This window comes from Apaloderma vittatum, unplaced genomic scaffold (genome assembly GCF_000703405.1).
Source record: "Apaloderma vittatum isolate BGI_N311 unplaced genomic scaffold, ASM70340v1 scaffold4376, whole genome shotgun sequence".
NCBI lineage: Eukaryota > Metazoa > Chordata > Aves > Trogoniformes > Trogonidae > Apaloderma > Apaloderma vittatum.
Window position 1 is genome coordinate 22,923 of NW_009722164.1, and position 26,268 is coordinate 49,190.

Consider the following 26,268-nt stretch of genomic DNA (forward strand, 5'->3'; position numbering starts at 1 on the left):
TAGCGATAAAATTCAATAACTTGTTACACCAAAGGGTGTAAATGCTCACATATTTCAGCGTGTATATCTCCGTAACCCTGCAGTTGATACTCAGTTTCTGTCAGAATGAGTCACTCACAGATTTATCTGCCAGAATTCTGGGGATTGTGTGTCTGTGGGTATCTTCAGTGTTATAATGAGTTTTTATTCATATTGTGGAAGCAGGATGTCAGTTTGCAGGATGGAGCAGGTGTTGGTTGTGTAGGTAGGTAGCAGCATCTTGCAGATCAGTGTTTCATTTATAAGTCCTTGTTTTCAGTGCTTAAAGTCATAAAAACCAACATGCAAATGTAATGTGGCACATGCAGTCTTAAAGTGAACAATAATTACACTTAATTAAGCAATGATCATAGTTAATTAGGCTTAAAATTCATTCTTTGGCTCTGTATGATAGCAGAAGGCTAAAGTTAGTTCATGAGCTGTCAGTACATTTTTCATAAAGATGCTTTTGACACTTGCAGGCTGCAAAAGCCTGAGAAATGCTGGATTGTATGGCAAATTATCACTTTAAAAAAAGACTATGTACAGATTTCTTTTCATTCTCACAACAGTGAAGCATTTTCATGAAGAAACCTTTCCAATCTCTTCCCAACATGTGTGATAAAGCATATAATGCCATGATGAACTATACAGCTTTGAAGCCATCATAAATGCTTGCCGTGTTAGAAATCTACAGATGATAAAACTGATTTATTTTTTCAATTTCCACAGATATGCAGTTCTTATTTCTTTTTTCCCCCACAAGAACAATTTAAGGGATAGAAAATGAGCCATGTAAGGAGGAGATAATTCTTTTCAATGTTGCATGTCCTGTTGTTGAATCTTGAAAGGCTCCACATCCTGCCACTTGACTTGAACGGGAGATTGTTGCTCCAGCTCATCAAAGAATTTTTTTTTCTGTCTGTCTTTCTCAGAAGAAATTCTTGAAGATGCAGATATGAATTGTGGTCTAATGCTTATGGCCGAACTGGATTCGCAGCCACTTAGAAATCCTGTTCTGCAAGCAGCCCATCCAGGCTGCAGAGCAACATCTCCCTCAGAGGATTTGTCCCAGGTGAACTTCAAGGATTTTTTTGTGTGACTAGTTGGAAAGTACAGAGTGAAATTTAGGAAAGTAAATTTTCCTGTTTGGACTGTGGTGACTGACATCACAGAACTGGTGCGTTTAAAGTGACGCATTCAGCTAAGAAACTGATGTCAAAAGTACCTGTGTGTAACGTTTCAGGGGCGCAGTGCTTCAAATACAGGAGGGATAAAGTGGGTAAAGAGGAGCAATGAAAGAGATTTGGCCTCACAAATTGTAACCCACTGATTCAGGATTTCAGGAATTTCATTTGCAAGGGCAGAGTTGGAAAGGGGATACCTCAGAATGCTTGAAAGTAGAGGATGATCCTATTGATCTCTGCCTAAAACCTATAATCTGTTGCTACTTTATTAATATGTGCTGTTACCTAGAGGTGATGGTTTACTTGCTAACTAAAAATAAATTTAAATAGCGAGTGGCAAAAGGTAAAAAGGAGGTGGCAGAATGCTCCTTCATATGTTAAGTTTCCCAGCATGTTTGGAAGTAATACAATTACTGTGGTTGCTGTGTTCATGGATGAATTCTGTCCTTTCCTCATGTTCTATACTAAAAATAACCTAAAATATCTTTATATTACCTTGTCTTTGGTTTTATGTGTTTGAGCCTTGATGTGTACCATGCCATTGCTATCTGAGAGTTCTTAAATATGTCCTCTGAAGTGATGTGTTGCATCTTCAAATTGGATTTTAAATGTTATACCTCTTTCATTTTGAGATCACCAGAACATACTGTTTCTTGGAATGATTGCTCACAGGCACGACTGGATTCTGTTACATTACTATGTCTTTTGGGCTAAAGGTTCTGTCCTTGTTATCATTTCATCAGCCAAAAGTAAAAGGGACAGAGAGGGCAAAGCTTGTTTCCTTCTTTTAGCACCATAAGCTGCGATAAAGAACAGCGATACCTGCATCTTGTGCTCTGGAGTATTAATTGATGGGGTTGGGATTGATTTTTGTTTGCCTTAATACAGGTGAATGATAATGGACCACATGTAGGATTAACCTTGCAAGAAATGCAAGGTAATCTGATACAGTGTCTTTCACAGGAAATACACAAACACTTACATACTATCTTTAATATATGGATAGTTGTATATTATATTTAAAAACTTCTTGCATCTCAACTCTTGGTGTGGGTGTTTTTGCCTGCTGGCATGTAAAACTCACCCTCCCTCCAAATCAAACAAACCCACCTCTAAACTTTACGTGTGTGGTTTTGTTTGTTTTTGTTTTGTTTTCCTCCCAAACAAATTAATCTCTTCCTGTACATGGGTGTTCCTGATGGAAGACTCTAAACTATTCTTTCTCCTGGGCAAACTTCCTAGGTTTTCTGTGGTGTGACCATGCCTATAAGCGATAACCACAGTAAACATCTATCCTGGATGGAGAAAAGCCATGCTCCTTAAGATCCTCTACTTGATCTGTACATCCTTCTCTGAAAAAAAAAAAAAAAGTAAAAATCCCTGTACCAGATGATTTGAAGGCTTGTTTTGACAGTGTCTGTCTACCGTGATGAACCTTTCCGCTCGTTTCAATTAGGGATGGCATCTGTATTCAGATCTACGGCTGGATCTGCTTTTCACCTGTGTGTAGAAATCAAATCTTCAGGTAATGTAATATCAGCCAGGAGAGCAAGAGATACTGAAGCTTCCAGAATTATTCATTCTATGCAGCGTTTAAGGCGATAAGCACTTTAAACATTTTAAAAGATTTTCTTCCAAGTTAATCACAGACTTTCACATCGGGTGTTTTCACATCTTGTTTTTCATCTCTGTGCAGTTTGCCTTTGAAATGAAACTGTATCAGCTATATACAAAGCAAGAAGATAAATCTATTTAGGAGCAAAACCAGGCTTTTTGTGGTGTTTGTGGAGGGACTTGAGAAAAATACAGTGTATTTCAGCTGAGCCTTGGCTTTTGTAAAACTTTGTTCTGATTCAACTCGGAATGATCCTCCTGCACGTTAGGGTTTGGTTACAGCAAAGCTTGGGTGGTTTCTGTCACCTGGCTGAACAGGATTCTCATTTCGTGGAGGTTGTGGGCAGTGATGCGGAGCTGCCGCATATGCACCAGTTGTTTGCTCCCTGGCACCGATGTGTAGATCAGATTTTGACCAAGAGAAAGAGCATTGTCTTCTCACACAGGGCAGGAGCAAATGCCTTTTATTCATGAAGAGTGAAGTTTGTGTGGTCACTCATTCTGAAACAAATTGCTTAAGTCATACAAGAATTTTCTTATCTACCCAAATTTCTTGGCTGCTTCTCTATTTGTGGCATTGTTGCATTATTTTGAGATTTATATATGCTTTTAGTCACTGTTAGAATGCCAGACTAAAAGCATCGTCCGTTTGACCTCTTCTGTCCATTCTCATGCAACAGTACAGGAATTGACTGTTATTTGTGGCCACTTTGCCCCTGTGCTCTTAGTTCTCAGAAGCAAGAGAACAACTAGGAGGAAGATGAGTTCCTCCTATTTTAGATAAATCATTTTGATCATGGAAGGGACATGAAAGTCATACTTGGCATGGCTAAACATTTCAAAGATGGTAAATTTAATCATGTGAAATCCCGAATGCATTGTTAAAGTCTTAAAAAATCGGTTAGTTGCAAATTATTTTCATAATGTTCTTCTATAAATATGAATGTTTTTATACAATCAACATTTTTTAAGTAGGATTGTCACTTTGGCATTTTCGTTAGCTTTCATTTTAGTATTTCAAAAGACATGGGTTTTTAATCTTCAGGAATGCAGAATTGTAGGTTATGCATCTATGTGTTATCTCTCAGCTTCTGTTTGCACCTCAGTTCAGGTGAAACTGGCTTTTGGTTTGTCTTACTAAAAATCCAAACCGAAAGAACCACTTCAAACAAATTCCCAAGGACCCTCTTATGCTGCTTACATTTAATATTCTGCATCATTGGTGCCATTCAATCACATTTCCATGAGACCTTCCTGCTTTCAGAAAACCATCTCAACTCTTTCTTATCTTGTTAGCTTTAAGTGATGAATGGACTTGGCCAACATTGTGGCATGTGGAGGTGCCCAATTTGGTGCCAATCTGGTGTGTGTCCGTGCCTATGAGGGCCTTGTGGAGATGCTAGCTTGAGCTCGGGTGCGTGTACATTTGCTTTTCTCCACTTACGCTCATCACTGTGCTGGTGAGGGAGGTTGTAGTGGTGCTTGTTAGAGGTGCCACACGATCTACTAGTGTAGCCATCTCTGCCCGTGGTTTTCTGGGCAGTGAACAAGTCTGTGCAGCCGTTGACGAAAAGACAGTGACCGAACAGGTTATCTTTTTGTTCCTCTTGATTTTTTGCAGCACTGGCTTAAATGGTTGTTAAGTACATGAGAAGCAATATCATACTGTCATTGTAAGAGATGGGCGAAAGGAATTGAAAGCCCCTCTTTCATAGTTGGCACCATGCTTATTGTTTGCCAGATATAGGGTTGTTGTTTTTTTTTTCTTCATATTTTTGTGGCTGTTGGTTTCACTTGTGGCCTCCATAATAGTGGAGGGTTTCTCTTACAGAACTGAAACATAGAATCACAGAGTGGTTTAGGTTGGAAAGGACCTTAGAGATCATCTAATCCAACCACCCTGCCACCGGCAGGGACCCCTCTCCACTAGACCAGGTTACTCGAGGCCTCATCCCACCTGGCCCTGAATATCTCCAGGGAGGGGATATCCACAACTTCTCTGGGCAATTTATGTCAGAGTCTTGCCACCCTTGTACTGAAAAATTTCTTCCTAAGATCCAGTCTAAGCCTTTTGTCCTTCAGTTTAAATCCATTTCCCCTTGTCCTGTCACTGGACATGCTTTTCCCTTCTTCCTTTATAGCTTTTGGGGAGCGAAATACTGCTGGTACCTTGTCTTCAAGAGAATACCAGTACCACTGCTTCTCATGGCATATAACTTTCCAGAGATGTCATGCAGCAGTTCTATCCATAGACTCCAAATGCTGTGATAGGCAGACATTTATGTTCTTTCTCATGTTCCTCCTTCTTTAAGAAACTTCGTGAAAAAAAATTACATTCACCTATGGAATCAGCAGAATAACTGATGAAATCAAATTTGTGTGTCTCAGAGAATGCTTAAATCTTCTAGGACTCCATGATTTCATTTTGCACTTCTCATGTGTCTTGTCTACCTGTAGTATGATGTCCTTGGGCCACAATTCCTGTTCCAGTTAATGTATAAGATAATAACAAGTGTACTTGACAAATACGTTGTTTCCCTTTCTAACATGCAGAGCATTTGTTGCTTCCAAGAAACTGTTTTCTTATAGATGTTGTTGCAGACCTCGATCCTAAAGAGCATTTCAGGAAGAACGAAAGATGATTTTACAGGGTCAAGGAAATAGATTCTATATTTGGTGAGGGTTTTCTGACCTGCGTGCTGAAATTTTTATTTTTCTTTTCGCTTTAAACTTTCTCTTTTCACTCGGGAGGATAATACCTAGGGAGATGTCCTGAATGTTGAAGAAAGCCAGAGGAGTCTTAATGTTCTTTCTGCCACGTGCTCTGAGTGGAAATTGAGGGTCTCCTGTGTCTTCAGGTCTAAATGGCACTTTGCCATATCTACTGCTCCCAGGACGATCATCTAGAGGAAATAGCATTGCAATAGGCTAATTCAGATCTGAATCCTTTTGAAGTCAAAAGGAAGGGGAGTGAGTGCATCTCCTTTAATGAATCTTTAAAGACCTCTTTGGATATTTCTTCAAGCTCCACATAATTTTGCTCTGCTTTTACATCAAAAGTCAGATCTGTAATATGGTTTTAATGTCTGATGTATAGGAGGAAAGCCAAGGAGCTGCACAAGTTGAGACTGTGAGACCCCGTGTTATTCATGTGAGAAGGAAGTCTGAAGAGATGCAACAAGAAGGTAAATAAGTGTCAATAAGCAACCATAGTTCTTTCAGCTAAGCACGTCACTTAAGTGTTGTGTACCGATGTATAATAAAGCTCTGATTTTTATTTTTTTATTTGATTTTCATTACTACCAAATTCCCCAAACTTCTCAACATTTCTGCATAGTTTGTATAAATCCTTGTACGTCATTCTAATAATGTTGGGGGGGCACTGAAAGAATTGGAGATGTGTCTGTGTGTAAGTCACTTGAATACTTGCAATTAAGTACTTATTTAATTTTTTATTTGCCAAGAGCATTACAATGTGCGTATTATGTAGTCAACTGAATCTTAATTGCTTTATAGAATGCTGTTCAGCAAACAAAATATTCATAATATTTTGATAGATGGCAGTGGTTCATATGTATGAGAAAATGCAGGGGTACTAGAGAAGACCTGAAAGAGAAATGAAAGCTAATAGAAAGCTTATGCAACTATGAAGAGTAAAAAAAAAAATACAAAATTTCGGTGTTAAAATGGCCTGGTTTGAGATGAGCTTCAAGCTAGTGTGTAACAGTGATTTTTCTGTTGTGAAGTCACTGTGTATATCTGTATGTAGCCATACTATTTTTGGAGATTGCTTAACAGTGTTTGTTAAAAGCATTAAGCATGTTGCAAGAGAGGGAGAGAATATTTTGTATATTGTAGTTCAAGTCAGTGTTAGAATAACATAAATTGTGTATATTACTGCCATATTTAATTGTTTTAGCAGATAATAAGTTTATGGAAGTGGTAGAGTGAGATAGGTAGCAGTTTTCTGTGCTACGAACAGCAATCTAAAAACTTTCATGTCTACAATATATGCATTTATAATTGCTCCACCCTAGTATAGACAAATTCTTCCTTCAAGCGCTTTTTAAAGTAGTTCTTTGAACTTCTTCCATTTATTTTTTTTAAAACATCTAATTGAATTATAATTCTGATGGAATTATTTCGCTTCAAATACTTGCGAGTGGTAAGAAAAGCCCTAGGCCAATGGTACTGGCTGTGGGACTTGGAACCTAATTTCAAAACCAGCATTCACGTATGAAGAAAGTTATGAAATATGTAAAACTTAGCCTCTCTGGACAATTGGTGGAAAAGCATACAGAAATGAAGTGGCACACTGTCGTGTGTGTGTGGTTGTGTGTTTTGTTGTAGGAATGTTTATCAACTGTGGTGGTTTGGCCCTGGCCAGAGGCCAGGCACTCACCAAAGCTGCTCTATCACTCCCCTTTTAGATGGACAGGGGAGAGGAAAGTGGGTAAATACAGATTGAATTTATTTTAAAAATGGGAGTTAACTCTTAATATTAGCAGTGACTTCTAAGAGGAAGAACTATATTTTTCCTCTGGTGTTCAGAAACTCCAAATTCCCCAAGGAAAGTCAATTTCCAGTAAGCTAAGTATGCCCTCTAAATCATCTAAAGGGAAATTATGTGGCAGGTCTGCCTTGCAGGATCAACCTCTTCCCAGCTCTAAAAGCAGTTTTCCTTAACAGCATTTATAGGAATCTTCTTTTTTTTTTTCCCTTCTTGCCAACACTTGCTGTTAAACATTGGGAAGAGGGGAATAGTCTTCGTAACGCTATGTACTTCATGCTTTTACACCTCAACTTTGTCTCAAAATGTTGGCAAGACAGCTCTTCCAGCCTGTATCATTGAGTGGGCTGTTATTCAGGGATGGAAATGGAGTAAAATATTTTTTATCATATCTATTTTTTTTCTGGAATATTAATCTTTTAAAAAAAACCTTACTTAACGCTGTTAATACAAGGTACTTGGGCACAGTCCAACTATGTCTGTGTGTCAGATGAAAATGTTTGACCAGGAGATGGCAGTAGTCAATTTTCTTGGAGAGGAACAACAAGAAGAAAAAGATGATTTATGTACCAGGATAATTTAAATCTCATTCAAAGTATACATATTTAACGAGCCAATAAAAATCTAGAGGATTTGCGAATGGAAACGGCTGTCTGTCAGTTTTAACCAGAAGGCCTTGTCTCTATAAGCTTCACCACAGCGAACTTAATCAGGCAAAAAGTTGAGGGTAAAAATTAATAAGAATCGTTTGAAAGAAAAATGGAAAGCTGCATCGTAAGTCTATGTGGGTTTAAGTAAATACTGCATTCTTAAAAATTAAGCGCATCTGTTCCTGTAAGTTCAAAGCAGCCTGTTTATAAAAACTTCATTCAACAGTTGCCTTTACTGATACAGCAAGGGGCAATGAGTACTTGCCTGAAAACTGGGAAGCATTTTGGAAGCAGGGCCCTGCTGGTGTTTTTTTCAGAGTTCAAAGGGTAAGTGGCTGTATTGGTATTGGAGCTTAGAACACCTAGAGCCCTGAAATGAAGTGTGAATTCAGTGTGTTGGGAGAAAAGGGCAATTGATTTGGACTTAGAGCTGAATGTAGAAACCCCCTTTTTTTTATTTAATTGATAAACACGTGATAGGATTTGATTCATCTTATGTCTACCGTCATAAATATACACACATGACAGAACTTTCTTTTGTTGTTGAAAAAATTTTGCGGTCTACAGTGAACATGTGTTTTCACTGAAAGTAAGTTGATTGATGTCTTCTAATGAAAGTTGAAGTTCAGTAGGACTGTTACAATATCATGCCTGAAAGGGGAATGTCTCCTGAAAGTTACAACTGAAAATAAAGCCTGAATGTATTATTAATTGAAATGTGTGCTTTCTCCTAGACATAGTGGAGACAGTGGTTTGAAAACATTTATTTGTAGTATATAATATACATGCATATAGTTTTGGCTTTATAATACCCTTTAATCTTTGTACTGTTCTTTCATATATCTTCATAAATTTAATCTGATAATAATTGTTGTGGTCAGCAAATGCACATATTTCCAGAATACCAGCGTTTTCAGACCTACAGTAACATGATTCAAAATTTTTAAATTAAAACGAAAGAGCAGGTGGCAAAGCTTGACTGCAGAGCACTTCTGAACTTTAATATGAGCAGCTCAGAACCAAGAAGTAGATGTATCTTCACATAATTATTTTTCTACAGCATAGACTCTCAGAACGTGACCTAGAGAGTACAGCTTCATGATAATAATTCCTTTTTATCTCCAGCTAGTGAATTATATTCAGGCAGCCGTAAGTACATGGGAAAGTAATACTGGGACACTAAGCAATTGGCTTTATTGCCACAGAGAGATTGCACAATTGCTTGTGGGAGGAGATGATCTCTGCAATAAATTAATGAGGGCAAGAAGCCTTTAAAACAATCTGTATAAAAAAATAAAGCTTCCAGAATCCCTGTTCAATATTGAAAATGGGCTACTTCTGTGCTAACATTGATATTATGCTGTATTGAAACCTGTAATACTGAAAATATGGTTATAACTAAATACTTCTTTGCCTCTCTTCTTCAGCCAAGAATTGCTCAGAGTTAGGTTTCGGGTTATTTTTTCTTAAAACTGTTGTGGCATGAGGCAAATCTCTAACAGATGCTTTGAGGAAGGAAGAAGATTAGGATAAAACTAAAGGTCTTTTTTTTTTCTTGGAACTGGTCCTGTTTTGGTCAAACTATTAACAACTATTCTACTGAAAGTTTACTTTCTCCTTAATATCCTGCTGTTCCTTTTTTTGGACTGAATTTCACAGAAGGCTTTTGCTGAAGACTGTCCATACCACCCTGAAAATAGCAGCTAGTGAAGAAAAACAGAGCTATTCTTTCACACTGGAGAGAGTACCACCACAACCTGAGAGGTGGAAATAGTTTGCATAGCCTTCATTGCTCCCTGAATTTGACTGATTTCTGAGAGATGATCTTGGAAATTGAAGTAATGAAAACACTCAGCGGTAATTATGACGTTTTTCAAGCAAGCGTCTTGTTAAAGTTTCATGTAAGGTTTTCAGTGCTTCTTCAGAACTCTTATTTCTGGTCTGTTTTGACTGGTTTTTCTGTACAGTGACTTCCCTGTGTTATCGGGTGGCTCACTGGCACAATTCAGTTAATACATTTTACATTTGGGCAAGTCAGGGAATGCAAAGCTGTGTTTCCCACAGAAACTCTGTCTTGTCTATAAGTAGTCATGACTTTTTAGGGGATCCAAGTGGTTTAGAACACTAGTTCTCTAAAGAGCTTTGGATTGCTTTTTCTGCATAGGTGTCTGTAGCAGTTACGTGATAGCCCATGCATTAGAAAACATGCATCTGGGTGAAAAGTGTGCATTTTGCATAATATCCCCACACAAAATCCTCAGCAGCCACACTTGAAAGTTTCTAGTTTGAATTACTGTAAGTCAGTGTTGTGCTGTGTTACAGTACATCTGGAGCATGAGTTTTGAACTTCTTGGCCTTTGAAAATATTATTTAGCTGTTAAGAAGTGCCATTTATATCTATGATTACTCCTTTTCCCACTGAGTTTCTTCAGTTACTTTTCAGACAAAATGTTAAACGAGAAGTTTGATTTTGGTTTTTTTTAAGATTTTATTTTTTTAATAGCCTCTCGTGTAGAATTGTTACTGTAGACAGTGATGTCCCTTTGCTCTGAGTGTGTTTTGCTGCTTCGAGCTGGGTCCTGGAGAATAAGCACCAGGAACTGCTGTGGGTTTCATGGGACTGTGGACATCCTTGCACTCATTCCCAGAAGATCTCTTTCTGGGAAATGACTCTTCAGTCTCCCAGACCTGTCATTTCTTCCCCTCACTTAGTTGTGCAAAAAGTGCGAACAGCAGGAGCTACTATCAGGTGGAGCACAAAGCTCCCTGGTGTGTTTTCTAGGCTCTTAGAATGTCATTTTTAAAAATATTTTTTTTAAGGCATCTAAATTAGTTGAAATCTAGGTAGTCAGGTGGAGAAATGAAAAAGCAGAAGAACACAGTTTATGCTCAAAACTGTACCAGGCAGGCTCATATTGCCTCACAGTCTCAGGTAGGAATCATTCTGCTCTGGAGTCCAGTTCCACACCAGGCATCACCTCCCGCTTTTCTTACACACCTATGTGCATCCAGTGTTTGTTCACTTGACAAGTTTCTTCAGCTTCTAAGAGGTTGAGAGTTGGTTCTCCTCTTACTGCACGCCCCCCTTAAAGGACACGGAGGGACACAGCACTCAGTGCTGCAGAGTTAAGGCTTTTCACTAACTTTTTGTGCTGAGGCTTTTGCCTTGGGAGGTGTGTGCGAAGGCAGAAAACTTCCCCTTTTAGCCTTCCCTCGATGCCTGGACCGACGATGCTTTACACCCACCGTGAAATCTGCACAGCTTTGTCTGACTTCAAGCCTCTCCTGTGCAATCTGCTTGAAAACCAACCTCTGTGCTGTGCTGGCCGTGCCTATGGTCCCTCTTTGGAGGGACTTTTCATACAGTAAAAAGAAGAAAGGAGAAATCTTCCATATGGGCTTAAGGAATCTTCCTGGTCAGAAGTTCTAAGTTCAGGAGGCGAGGCTGGCTTCTGTGGCCCCATTGCTTGAGCAGGTGAATGTAGTTCCCAGTTGCTTCTTTCTCCCTTTTGATTGCATCTTTGTGTTTAAACTTATTTTGCTGAGGTTCAGAGTATATTGAGGTGCTGAGTTCCTCCTCTGGTCTGGACACAGCAGCAGGGATTTTCATTGAAATTCCAGCACCAGTTGGGTTTTTTCTGCAGAAAAGAAAAGAAAAAGTTACTCAAACTGGCATGATCACTACTTAAATAATTACTTAAATGATTACTTCCTATGTCAAATACTTGGATTTTTAGTTGGATTTTTTCAGATTTACTAGGGCTCAAGGTAAATATCCAGAAACCTCATCTGATTCCCTGTTAAAGCCTAGATTTTACAGGATAACAGGTGATCTAATCCAGTGACCTGTATATTCCCAGTATTGTACATTCCCAGTTCTTTTAGGCAGATGACTGTTTCTGGGGATGACTCTCTGCAAGTCTTCCACTTCAAGGCTCCATGTACTCTTATGCACAGGGGTTTCAGAAAGATCTGTCATCTTTCAAAAGATGCATCTCTCAAAGTGCAATTTATACATCATAAACTGAAGTTTAGGGCAATGGCAAAACTAAGCCTATTATTTCACTTACGTGTGGGGCTTGTAATGTGCAAATAGTGAAGGACCAGTTCCTTTTTCATACTGCTAAGCTGAAAACCTATGGGAATGTTGTGTAAAACATCCAATGTACGTTCTGGAATTTGTGTGTCCTTTTTACCTCAAAATACCACGTGGTACCCAGGTATGGGAGCTGCCTGTATCACATCACACAGGCACCAGAGAGTTCTGGGGATCTTAAGTGTATCTTAATAATGTAAAGGGCTTTACTCCCAAATTTACCAGAATTTCTTTAAAAAAATTGGTTCTTAGTTGCATTTACCTTGCAACTGCCCGCTGGAACCAAAGTCTTCCAGACTGCCAGGCAGTTCTCCTAAGCTGCATGCGGTGCCACTGCCACTTCCCCCGCAATGTGGATTTCTTCCTATTATCCCTTTTTTTCCCCCCTTTTTTTGCCAGTTTGGTTTTCTGGGTTGGTTTTTTTAATGGTTGGTTGAATTGGAGGGTTTTGGCGGGGGGGGGGAAGGTTTAGGGATTGTGGGGAGAGTGGAGGATTGTAGCTTGTCTCCAGTGGCCAAACATATTCATGGCAGAATTCTCATTTAGAAGAGAGCACCTCTTGCTGCTGAGTATCCGCTCGTAAGAGTCGAAATGTACTGGCTGAGAGCCCTAAATTGCTATTTCCACGTTGGCAGTCTACCTTTGATCTTTTACCGGTTCCAGTTTCCAGTTGTACCAATCCACCTCTTGTCAGCCTCTCTGGGGGCCAAGCTAGAATGTGATGCTTTTGTGCGAGGCTCTTGTGGGGTGGTGAATCCGCCGGAGTCGCGAGCAAGTATTAAATGCAGTCTCAGACCTCCTGGACACGAACACGCTCCTTGCCTGTCTATCCAAATTGTTGTGCCAAAGCAGTCTTTCTCACAGCCTGTGTAGGATTCGTAAACATGCTAGGATCTGACTGAAGCAGCTTTGTGTTGTGATTTGTATGCGCTTTTACAAACTTACAGTAATTGCTGCTGCCTTCATTGTAAAGAGCAAAAAATAAACACACACAATAAACCCCTTTAATGGGCACTGATCCCACTGGCACTGATCTTGAGTAACTCTGAATAAAAGCAGATGGTAGCAAGCTGACTAGGCTGACCTGCTTTCCCCTTTCATGCAAACATTGCTTATATAAATGGGGGGACGCACACAAAAAATTAATGGGCTTGGGCAAGCCACCTAAGGACAGAGACTCCCCATGTACTTAATGCTTACATCAGCCTGAGGGCTGTTTCCAGTTAGCTCTTCTCTGGAGGGAGAAGTTTCTCACAAATTAGTGGTTCCACAGCTCTGAGCCCATGGTTTAATAAGAAAGAACTGATGTGCATCTCGAGAGTAAGTGTGCGTAGCTGTTCTGTGGCCTGTGTGTTGTGGTAGGTCGTGGAAAAGGATCAGAACAGTCTCTCCTGAACCTGCTGCTCATTTCTGTACATACAATTGAGTCTGAAGTCCCTTTGCACATCATCTTCTGTCATAGTGTTGTAAAGAGGCATTTGATTTTTGTGGGCTTGTACTACTTTAATTCACATGCCTATTTGTTAGCAGTCATGGAAAATGGATTTAAATTGAGGTTCTTAGTTGTTGTAAACGGTGTGCCTCAGTATGGCACGATAACAAGATGCGTTGTAAGAAAGAGCATTGTCTTATTTAGCAGAGCATTTGATTGGAGTTACTCTCTCCAGTAATATGCTACAGCCTCTGCCCAAGATTGTAGCCCACAATTCCTTGCTTAAGGTGTATTCCCACTTCTCAGTCGCTATTGTTGTAGCTGGCGTTGGTGTACCTGGCTAAAGCCAGAGTCAGGAACCGTCCCAGCTGTCTCAGACCTGCTGCCGACTCTGTGTTAGTCCCCTTGGCAGATGCGCTGTACAATCTTCTAGGATGACTGTCCTTACTCGGATTAACAGTCTTTTAAATAGATCTCTTATCTCACATTTCTTTTTTAGCATGAAAGTTGCATTTCTTTTACAGAAGGCATCACTATTAGAGGGGGAGGTCTTGATGCTTTTGGATGCTGGCAACACATTGCATGGACACTGTATGGTAACAGGTAAAGACAAGAAGTATTACAAATCATAGAATCGTAGAATAGCAGGTTGGAAGGGACCTCAAAGATCATCTAGTCCAACCCTTTAAGGTAACAAAATACAATTTAAATGAGATAGCCCAGCACTCAATGCGTATTTCAGCTTGGAGAAACATATATAGCAGTGTGATAGAAGAAATGTAGGTTTTCTGTCTTCAGGATGTGCTGAGTTTGGTTTATTTTGCTGGTTGGCAGAGACGGCAGATGTTGCCCTTTCTAATTCAGTGCCTTGTGTGTGTCTGAGAGCGACGCAACAGAAGGAACAGCTTCTGCTTTCCCCGCTCTTTTGGCTTTGGGGATCCTTGGGCAGAGGCAGCTGGACTCCCTTCAGCTTTACCTGTTCTTAAAGAGCTCTCAATGCAGCTTTTTAAAGCACCACGTGAAACTGGCAGGAGCCAGCTGTTTGTGTGAGGAGTGGCTGGGTAGAAGAGAAGTTACTAGGATGAGGGTTTATATGCCAAGTGGAGGTAGCTTAATGTGAATAACCCCCAGATTCTGCCTGTCTGCCCCCAAACTTCTTTTCTAAAGGAGATGGGGGATTTAGAAAAGCTCTCATTCTCAGCCATTAAACTTTTTAACTTTTTTTAATGCTTTGTAAATTTTGGTACTGCTAGCAGAGGCAAAGCATAGCTGTAAAGTTGTTAATAAAACTGAACTGGCTAATAAAGTTGAATATTTAGGTGATTGGTGTCCACAGTCAAACTGTAATGCTATTTTTTTAATGTTACTGCTTATTATATTGGGAAAGGGCTTAACTTACAGGCAGTTTTCATGCTTGTGAACAGTGTCGTTACTAGATATTTTATTTGCTTATTTTTCTAGATACTTTAGGAGTAAACAGACCTTCTACTTCACGCACTGAAGAGAGGCCAGGTTTTTCCTGCACCACCTTCTCAATGCAGTGATACAAAGACTGCTTATAATTAAATATAAATACATGTTTCTAGTGCCCATATAATTAATTTCTTAAGACTAGAAGCCCAGGAAACTTTCAAAAAAGGCAACAGCATGGAGTAAATGTTATCTAGAATGTCTTCTAAATGAAGAATACTGTATAAATAATGGTAATGCTACTCTTTGATAACATACTGATCGTGAGAAATGCAGTCTGCCAAAGTAGCTTGCTTCTTAAAAATAGAGTAAGGACTGGTGAGTGAAGATTAAAGTTGTCATGCATGACCTGTTGCTCACTGCTGAGGTTGCACATGGGTCTGTGTTTTGTAAGATCATTGAGTAACACATGCAAATGTAAAACTTAGTTAAAACATTTTTCAGCTTCTGTAAAACTGATTTTGAAAGTAAAATACAACAAATCCTTGCTGCTGAAATACCAGTTGCAAATGTGCTTTTGGTGACTGCATTTGCAAGGAGCAGTAGTAAATGATGGAGATGGGTTTAAATTTTGTCTTTGGACTACTGTGTTCTGGTTTTCATCAGGAGTGCTGTCATTCAGGGAAAAAAATCCTCCCTACGCGTAGAAAAACTTAAATTTAGAACCTTCATATCTGTGTTGTCATTCTTCTCTAATCTAAAACTTATGTTTTACTTTTAGGGAAGGAAGAACTGCTTTTAAGCACAGGTCTAAACAACCTGAGTGAGAGTTGTTGAGTGTGACACAAAATATGTAGCAGTTCTGTAAAATGCACTTTCTTTTTCACAGATGCTTTGGCCACAGAGAGGTTGCTGCTTCTCTTTGTGTATGGCATGACCTTGACTTTCTATTAACTTCTTCTTTTATAATGTCAGATAGGCACGTAGTTTTAATGCAAAATAATAAATCATCAACCGTATGTGAACAGTGAAAATGTATATCTCATGTTTCCTGAGTCTGCTAGAACTATATTTATGTTTTGCCTCAAAACTATGCAATCGAAGCAGGTTAGGCTTAATATAGGTCGACCTGCAGACCTCCATCCTAACTGGGGTTGTTACAGTAAAATAATTATCTCAGAGGTGCATATTGTGGCTTTGTTTTATGCCCTGTACACATTGCAAGTCTTGGACAGAGCTATGTTTGTTTAAGGACAGTATAACAGCTGCAGTTTCTGTCCTTGTCAGGCCATTGTATCTTCAGTAGAAGTAAAAAGCGTGGAATTTGCTGGCAGTTGCTTAATTTCTGTGGGTTTTATTTTTTTTTGTTTGTTTTTATAATCCTAAAAACATAATTACAGATCTTGAGAATATTGTTTTATTTACTTAACAGCTGCCATTGTGCAAAATTATAAATGGGAAATATTCAGTAGTTTGAGTTACAGTGTAAATTAACTTCTTAAAAGTGCATGTAGCTTATTTCAGTAATTGGACACGCTCCTACAGAGAGGCAAGCAGGGAGATTACACAGGGAATGTTTGTTTCTGAAGATGAAGCTTCCTTCCTGATTTAAAAAAAAAAAAAGAGAGAGAGAAAAGAAAAGGGGGAGCAGTTTCCTGTTGGAGACCTCCCTTTAACGGAGGCTGGGCAGTCGTGCCTCCCTCTGTTCTAGCCGGCCTTTACGTGCTGTCCTTTGTGGAGGCAGTTTTCTGATAAACAACGTCCAAAAAACCATTTTTACAAGAGCAATCAGGGTTGGCTTGTACAGGCAGACCTGGGATTTAAAGAGGTCTTTGCACCTCTCTCATCTGCTTTTAAATGCAAAGCTATGGCAGCCAGCATCTCGGAGGTTAAGGCTTGATAAAGGCCGATCCGTTCCTAAGATTCATAATCTAGAAATGGCCTAGCAAAGAGACTCGACCCAAAGTTGGGCTGTAAAAACAAAATGCGTTCTGGCCTCGGTATATATGGTGTGAAAAACAAATAATAGCAGCACTGCAGGCAAAAATCTTCTCTGCTACGACATGACAACCCACCCCTTCATCAGAGGTTTCAAGGATTTGGCTGCACTTTTGGAAATAAGCCTCAGGATCCTGCTGGAGAGATGTTTTAGCTCAGAGAGAGCGCAGCACACAACGGCTTTGTTGGAGTGTTGGCTCTGTGCTTACGGCAGGAAGCTGAAGTAAAACCTCACTTTTCAACCTACAGTACCTCACAGTTGTTTTGCATGCAGCCAAGGCTGCATTTCAGTCTTTCTTTTGAAGTAAAAACCATGCTCACAGACTTGAGAACCACGGCAGTTAAAAGCTAGAACCACATAATATGACAGTTAGGGCCTGACTCTATACGTCAGTAATTCTGCAGGAGTTTTTAACTTTCTTTGAGGACGAACTCCCCTGCTCTGTCTGTCCGGTGTGGGCCATTAAATGAGAACCATACCTTCAGTTCTTTAACCCAGCTGCTTTTTGCAAGTCTGCGTGGAAGGTGAAGCGCTTACAAAGAAGAGTAGACTTCATATGTATCCGTCATAGAGCCGAGGGATGGTTTTCATGATGGAAACGTCTCCTGAACACAACCAGCACGGAAATCTGTGAACCAGCCACCAAGCAATCCCCTGAAGCAGGGAAGCTCAGGGAAGCTCAGGGAATGTGCGAAAGCTGATGGGTCCCAGGATGATGTGATTTGATAAGGCGTCCAGGACATCTGCGTGTTGCTGCGTTTTTCTAGATGCGCTTGCCTGGGTATCTGAATATGTGACCGTCTTGCAAGTGTGCCATCCAACTGTTCCCACTTGTGTGGAGCGCTGCAGCGCAGAGCCTGCCAGAGGGAGTATTTTGAAGTATATGAAAAGAAAGTTCAGATGTTTTTAGTCTGAGAGTGAAACTGCAGAAGGCCCTTAGAGGTCTGGCTTATTGTGCAATCTCTGTAAGTAATTTGTAATCAAAATACCTTTGCACATGTCACTTCCATATTTCCTGTAATAAAACAGCAAGAGCAATTAAGATTTTGGACCATAATCTTCCACAAGCTTCTCAAAGTGAATGGGTAGGGGATTTTTTGAGTTATGGTTGAAATAGCCAATTCTAATTTTTTTTTTGATTGCTTCAAAAACCATTTGCTAATAGGTATTTTAATAGATATTTAAGTGCAGCCTGACAAACAAAACTGCTGTGCAGTAACGTATTTGATCTGAAGTTTACTTCTGAAAAAAAATTGAGTAAGAAACCAGAAAAACTCTTCAGAAAACTGGAAGGCATCTGTACTCTGCTAACCCAGCATGTGACCTACTGGGTTTTACGTATTTCAAATCAAAAAGAATCAGTAAATATGCTGCCATATGCATGCAAATGTGTCTAATAACACACTGTGTGCTGTGTATCTGTAATGTTCTGACACGGTTCAGAAAGTTGTCTGTGGTCTTGGCATTCTTCAGGAAACAGATTAATATTGCTGCCTTTGTCATATATTTTTATTTTTTGTTTAAGTAGGTGTGTGAAAGCTGGTGCTACATAAATGAATTATACAGAAGACTTTGGAGGAAGGAGGGGGCTTGTAAACGAGACTGAAATTAATGAATATAAGAATTAGAAATCAAAACTTTATGTTTAGTCTGAGGAGAAACAATTCCTTAAACCATAACCACATGGCTGTTTCTTGTTTGCATCAACTCTGGTTGACTGTTATTGTCTTCTGTTAATTCTCTGGGGCAGTGGCCTGACTTTGTTGAATGAGCCAATTGTTTTCCTTTGTGTTGCCCATCAAGTAAGTCCCCATCTGGTTTGTATCAGACTGTTTTCACAGCCAACAACTGCTGCCTTTTCTATATCCTGACACTTAAGGGCCCCATGCTATCAAAGCATTGCTGTGATAGCCTGTCTGGCTGGGCCCATACAGCTGTGCCTTGCAGCTTGAAACTATTACCCAAGTAATGGTAACTTAGAACTTGAACTGGCTCTTATTCCCATTGGTGTCGTGTGTACGGTGAACAGAATACATTTTTGTTGAACTCGGTGTTCAACAAAAAAAATGTCCTTTAAAGCTCTCGGTTTATGTGATTGGTTAGTTTTTATTTTCCAGCAGCTTCCTGTTTCTAGAGGCGGTTTTGTGTTCTGCTAAGACGTTAATGAGAACAAGGCAGGCAATATTTATTTAAGGTAGTGTTGTTATTACTTACTTTTATGGCACATTAAAGCTCAATAAGTGAAAATTAAACAAGCAAATGATTCTTAATGAGAATTTTTTTATCAGATTTAGAATACAGTTGCAGGAAGCTTTCTGTGCTCGATAAATGTAAGTTGTGTGGATAATGCTACACCTTGGCTTATCTGGCACTCGCCAAGTAGCGATGAAAAAATACAGGGGAACAGACAATGAGTCTGCATGAACCTGTTTATTTCTCCTCTGAAGGAGTAGGAAGGGATTGGATAACTTGCTCAGTAACCTGGGCAGTAAAACTTAAACAACAACAAAAAAAAATATACGGTTTGCATTGCAGAATCACTGAGAGGCCCCAGGCACAATCCTGGCCCCTGTCCGCTGGGCTTCCCAGGAGACAGTCTTGTTCAGGAGATTTTGCAACGTATGCCTTCTCTCCATCCAACATTTAAATAAAGCCCCAGTGTTGCATCAGAGAACAGTGACATTCCAATGTTGTCTCATATAAAGAATGATAACCTTTAAGCATTTGTTCTCTTCTGTGCTTGTGTAGGCCCTGTAACGCTCAGTGACAAAGTAATGGTGGGGGGAGATGTTCCCCAACTTGTATATATATTGAATTTTAAGTATATTCTGGACTCGGTTCTTTCATGATTTTTTTCCCTTTTTAAGAGAGAGAGACAAAGAAAATAATGAATAACATTTTTTAAATTCCAGGTCTTACTATGAGCATGTGCAAGAAACTGCTAGAAAGCAGATTGACTTATCTAATACTTGCAGAGTAAGTGTTCCTGAACTTGGGAGTGCATGCATGTGTATATAATATGAATGAATTTGCTTCAAGTAATATACTGGGGAGCCATTAAATTCCATGAGCCACATGAGATAAGAATTTCTTCTTGCCTTTGTGCCTTTTCCTACTGGTACACGCTGGGTGTCATTGTGGCAAATTCGGATTGTGCTAAATAATTGGGTTTATGTCATTGTCAGATATATGGAGGGTCTGCAAAAGCTTGCTTTCTTAAGAAGCTTTTCATAATTGTTCTTCCTGTGAATCCTACATAAATTTGGGAGTTGCAGCGTGCAGAGTGGTGAACAGAATGAGGCATTTGTGCTGTTCACCTGCACAAGTCGTGGGCCATCAGCACCCAGCACCCCACACCTCCGCAAGGGAGCTGCTCCCACATGTGCCGACTGGATTTCCGTACGTCCTCCTTTGCAGCACTGATCCCTCAGTATTTTGGCCAGGAATATTTAAACTCAGACAACGGACAAAAGATTTTCGTTCAGGCTGCTTACAAGCTATGTTAACCATGCTTGTGGCCCAAAGCAATGAAGAAAGCTATTGATAACCGAGCCCACCAACAACTTGAACTGGGAAGAGTGAGTGTCAAAGAGCTGCAATGCTTTCTGAAATGAGTTGGCAGCAGGTACTGGAAGGAGTTGTCACCATCAGTGGGTGCAGCCAGAGCGTTCGATATTTCAGCTTGTGTGTGCGCACGCGGCTTCAGAAGTAAAGAACATCTGCCTAAATGAGACTCTTAATGTAAACGAGGACGTTCAGTGTCTTGGAAGGCTCTGCGTGACTGCTGCTTGCAGGGTTGTGCAGAGCAGCCCCTGGGTTACCAAGAGCAGTTGTTGGTTTCCCTGTTGTTGCTGGAGAACCCTTGGTCAGCGGTGAAACCTTGAAGAGGCACAGTGCTGCCGGAGCAGCCTGCAGTGTTTTCCCCGCTTCCTGTAGCGGTTAGCAGAGATGGAGGAGTGTGTCATTAAAATCGGTAGCGATGTGCCTAAGAGAGAGTTAAGAAGGTGGTGTCATCTGCTGAATATGTAGCATAGATGTAGAGCAATATGTTTCTACAGTCCATTTATTCTGCTGATGCAGAGCTCAAATTCACCTGAGTAGTGCAAAGTAGTTTTGTTTTCACCCATGTTCCAAGGTTCTTGGATTGTTGTTTTGGTTTCTGTTGCTGTTGTTTTGGATTGTTTTTTTTACAAGAAGGAAAGCGTATCTCTATTGCACAAAGTTAAAACACTTCAGCTTTTAACAAACTTTGTGTATTTTTATCCTGTGCTATTTTATTTACTTTCAGACCTTTCCAAGTCTCTGGTCCCGGGCATTAAATTAGAGAAGCAGTGTTACTTGTTGTCACACTGGGTACTCATTTTAAGAGAAGGTTTAGATGGTTTTTGGCAGAATAAGGTCTGGACACTTAGGTAATGGCTGTCTTTCAGCAGGTCTTCCAGTAGAGATATTTAATGTTTTCCTTATTTAAACATGTGCTTACCTATGTAGAGTACAACAGTATTTTTTCTGAGCTAATAGAAAAATTGCTTGCCTCTCTAAACCTCCTAGAATTGCTTATTGCTAATACACTTATTCGAAGTTAATTGATATGAACAAATGACAGGACATTTAATGGCCATGTTCTGCTGTTTCACAAATGGCTTGAAAAGAAGTTGGCATATGTACTGGAAATGTGCACCGAGACATCCTAGTGTCTATTAGAACACATCACTGGAAAATGCTAACTGTCTAGGGCTGGTTTTGTTCTGTCTTGTTTTGGTTTTGTTTTTTTTTTCCTGGGGAAAACATTCATAATCTCCTTTTTAAAAGATGTAATTACAAAAATTGAGTAATTACACTGTAGGTATAAGCATTTTAGTGTGCCAGATCTTTGTAATGGTAGTACAGTAATAGGAGTCTTGGCAAGCTGTTTCCATATGGGGAATCCCATGGCTCTGTAAGGGAGAATCATCAAAACAAATTAATAGAGTCATGTGAATATTTAGATTTAGCAGTATTCAGAATAGAGGAATATAGCTGTTTTGTTTGTGGTCATAGAATCGTAGAGCGCTTTGGGTTGGAAGGGACCTTAAAGATCATCCAATTCTGACTCCCCTGCCGTGGGCAGGGACACCTCCCACCAGACCAGATTGCTCAAAGCCCCAACCAACCTGGTCTTGAACACTTCCAGGGAGGGACTGCCACAGGTTTTCTGGGCAACCCGTGCCAGGGTCTCACCACCCTCACAGAAGGGAACTTCTTCCAGATATCTAACCTGAATGTACTCTCTTTCAGTTTGAAACCATTACCCCTTGTCCTATCACTGCACTCCCCGAGCCGAGTCCTTCCCCATCTTTCCCGTAGAAAAGATCGTGATTTTTAGTGTATCTTGCATGATTTTATTATAAAAATGCATTAAGTGACTTCATTATATGTGCACAGTGACTTGCAATGAGAAAGTTCTGCCCTGACACACTGCTTGGAGAGCCGTACAGTCCAGAAAGGTTCCTGTTTTCTTCTTGGTGACGTCCATTCCCCAGCCTTCATCCAGATCTGGTTAAACATTGCTACCGTGGCCGGAGGGCATGTATCCTCCTTGCTGGGAAATCCTCGTCTTTCTATCACGTAGCTTGTGTCTTATTACACAAGCTTATTGTCTTATTGTAAGTCTTATGAAGAGAGGCTTAGGGAGCTGAGGCTGTCAACTTTGAGAAGAGGAGGCTGAGGGGAGACCTTATCACTCTCTACAACTCCCTGAAAGGCAGCTGTAGTGAGACGGGTGTTGGTCTCTTCTCTTCAGTGAATAGCAACAGCACAAGAGGGAATGGGTTCAAGTTGCACCAGGGGAAGTTTAGGTTGGATATTAGGAGAAGATTCCTCACCGAAAAGGTGGTGAAGCATTGGGATGGATTGCTGAAGGAGGTGGTGGAGTGGTCATCCCTGGACGTGTTTAGAAAACAATTGGATCATAGAATCATAGAATGGTCTAAGCTGGAAGGGACCTTAGAGATCGTTTTAATCCAGGGATGTGGCACTTCAGGAGATGGTTTAGTGTTAGGGTGGTGTTGGGCTGTAGGTTGGACTTGATGACCTTAAGGCCCTTTCCAACCTTGATGTTCCTATGATTCCTCACTGTTTCACTGAACGTCGTCCTCTTACATTCCTGACAATTTTTTTAATAGCCATGTAGCTGAGGAGTTAATTGGGCTGAGGAATGTGCGATGCTTGGTAAGCATACGTGGTGCAAGCATCGCTGCAGGTAATGTGCTCAGTCTTGACATGGAGCGTACTGAACCTGCCGGAGAAGCAGAGATTGTCCTACGTGCGTCCCGAGCGATACGGGCAACTGTGCACCAAAGGCTGCCGAGGAGCAGCAATGAACTGCCTGGGCTGAGCTGATCTGAAGGCAGGAGGGGACTCCGGAGTCACTCAGTGTGTATCCAGGCCAGTACGCCAACGTGAAAAAGAGCATCATTGGTGGCGTCCCTGGTGGCAGGGAGGCTGGATTAAAATCATCTGTAAGGTCCTTTCCAGCCTAGGCCATTCTATGATTCTATGATTATGATTTGCTTAGGGAATCTCCTCACTGGGGATTCATTTTAAGCGTCAACTGGAAAGATGTTCATTTTCAAACCTGCTGCAACTCTAGTTTATGATGAAACGTTGAATTTGTTAGTTCAACCTTAATCACTTGTGTAGATTATTTTTTTAATTATTTTTAAATAAAAACAGGCCATGTAACTTTTAAAAATTAAAAAAATGTTTTGATTTTTTTAAATTTTTTTTGTTACTTGCCACTCCCCTTGTAGGCTATGAATGCTTTTATGCGTAGCACTATGGTACGATGCAGCTGGAGGCAGTATTGCTGCAATTAATATTGTTAAGATATGAGGTCTCAGTGGCGCTTGTCTACTTCTAGGATTGCAGTGAATGATTCTGCATCCTGAAGAAAGTCTGCATAACTTTATCTTAGAATTTAGTGTGAATTCCCACATTAAATTTTTTTTGAGCTTCTTTATTTTGCTTCAGATACTGGCATTAAAATGTCTTTTAAATCCCCAAAAATGAAGGTGTGAATAACAGAACTGAATACATTATACAAGCATACTTGAAAAATTACCTTCCTGGCCACTTGCCTATTAGATGTTGTGGAAAATGAGAAGAAGATTGGTATGTAGGTGATACTTAGTTTTACCAAATAAATAAAATGTTAATTACACAGATAGGTACACAGTTTTTTAATTATCACTTGTCAGACTCTCCTGATTCCACCAGCTGTTTACCCAGGTTGTCTCCTGTGGATTTAGAGATTCCTCCTCCCCCCAGCCCTTGCACAAGATACACATTTTCTTGCTATTTGAATTTCAAAGACTCTGGACCAGTAATGAACCAACTCCTTCTCCTTTTTTACTCTGAAACAAAAGCTGCTGCTTCAAGGTTTACTGCAGACCCCTCATCTCAGTTCTCCTGAAGAAAATGGTTGCAGTCAAGAAACAGCAATGCTTAAAAGTTAAAAGACTGTTTCTAGCCAATTGCACATCCAAAAATCACAGGTATCTGTACAGAAAAATCAAAGTGACTTTTAATGTCTTCTTAGTATTAATAATTCTTTTTGTTATTTGGAAAGAGCACATCTTTTCAAAGTGATTTGCTGGGAAACAACAGCAAGAATCGTGGCCAGGGAACAAACTTGTTAAGCATTAAGATATTACACAGAGCAAAATATGCCAGATCTAAAGGCACCAAAAGGAAATATTTATTTAGTAAGCTCTGCAATCTCATTCTTAGATGTTTTTGGAGCTGCCTTCTGTCTGCACTTCCCTACTGGTCTCTGTGTTAGGATTTTGAAAAATCTGGTTCTAGTTTATTTTATGTATTTCTAGTTTTTGTTCCATTTAGTGTTGCTATTGGTGGGGAATATAGCATGTTTTGGAAAACCACTGAACCTTGAACTCAGACTTCGGAGAGGGAAAAATCATTTTCAAATATTCTGCTTTGAAAAATTTGTTAGCTGCTTAGCCTGTGTCCCACCCTCCTTTAGTGATTCTGGATCTGAATTTATTTTCTTTTCAGAAATATTTATAGCTAGGGTATACATTAGGGTTTAAACAAACAAAAAAGAAAAGCGCGTGTGTTTATTTTCCATGTGCTTGTGTGCAGAGTTTCTGTAAGTACATTGCACCACGAGAAGGTGGGATTTGCCAAGTTTAGGTCAAAACTTGAACTGAACCCATGCTATATAGTTTTCTGTCTCCGCTGGTGTCTGTGGCCCACTTATGGAGGTTTATGAGTTGGCTGAAACCTTTGAGAATGAAACTATGTTTTTTCAGCTCAAGCAGTGGACTCATGCTTTTAAATCCAAACATTTTTTGGCTCAAGTACTACAGATGTCAGTCCCTTTCTGTAAAACAACTGAAGTGTTTTAATTGTAAATCTGTCCCTTTCATGTAAGTCAGCCCTAGAAATTTGGCCTGAGTTTGCCTAGAGTCTTTTCTGTTTGATGCGAAACCGGCTAAGTTAGGGGCAGTCTGTTTTAGGGTTACAAAACCAGAACCGCGTGCGTTTGCAGAGCTTTGTTCTTGCTCTCTGTGTTCGTGTCCCAGTGGAAGGCAGCAGGCTGACCTGCAGCCAGGGGCCCCATGCCTAGCAAAGTGTTTGTGCGCCGAGAAGAGAGCCCCTGCCCTAAAAAGCCCACATGCCTGTGCGTTTTTGCTTCACTTCTGGGACACCTTCTCAGCTCTGTGGAGTCTCCTTTGCTGGAGACTTTCGAAACCCTCCTGGCAGTGTTCCTGTGTGACCTACTCTGGGTGATCCTGCTCTGGCAGGAGGGTTGGACTTGGATGATCTTTCAGGGTCCCTTCCAACCCCAAACATTCTGTGATCCACAGTAGCATGAGTATGGATTCAAGGTGACCAGGGCTAGAGAAGTGGAGAGGATACCGTTTCTAAGGAGTGGACAACAGTTTTGTTCAAATGAGTGGATTGTGTGAGAAGCTGTTGATGATCCTGCACATTCCAGAGAATGTTGTCTTCTTTGCCATCTTGAGGCCACGTGACTAGTTCCTGACTGTACCCTCTTCCAACTGCGTAAGCCGTTAAATTCCAGAAGCATTGAATTGTGTGGCTGGTATGTTGAGTAGAGCTAGACATGAGTCTGAACTAGAAATACTGTATATGATTATTATTAGTAACGTGACTGACGTTCCAGCATATTTTCTCCTCTCAGAGTAGCCTTCAGAATTGCTTATATCAAAGTATGGATGTTGCTTATTGGCATACAGCAGCCCAAAAAGCCTGGAATAATTTTGATTTTTCCAAAAATGCTGTTTGTTGGGTTGCTCTACTTAGTAACTGGCCTGTACAATCTTGT

At 40.2% G+C, this 26,268-nt stretch overlaps 1 protein-coding gene across 1 annotated transcript in view; it reads left to right on the forward strand.

Moving 5' to 3' along the window:
* KIAA0586 (KIAA0586 ortholog) overlaps window positions 1-26,268 on the forward strand; it is a gene marked incomplete at its 5' end in the record, with an annotated part of 53,018 nt that overhangs the window by 21,267 nt on the left and 5,483 nt on the right. The window contains 2 exons of the mRNA XM_009871661.1: window positions 957-1,093; window positions 5,917-6,004. Of these exons, the coding sequence (XP_009869963.1) occupies window positions 957-1,093; window positions 5,917-6,004 (225 nt within the window). The remainder of the gene's footprint in view (window positions 1-956; window positions 1,094-5,916; window positions 6,005-26,268) is intronic.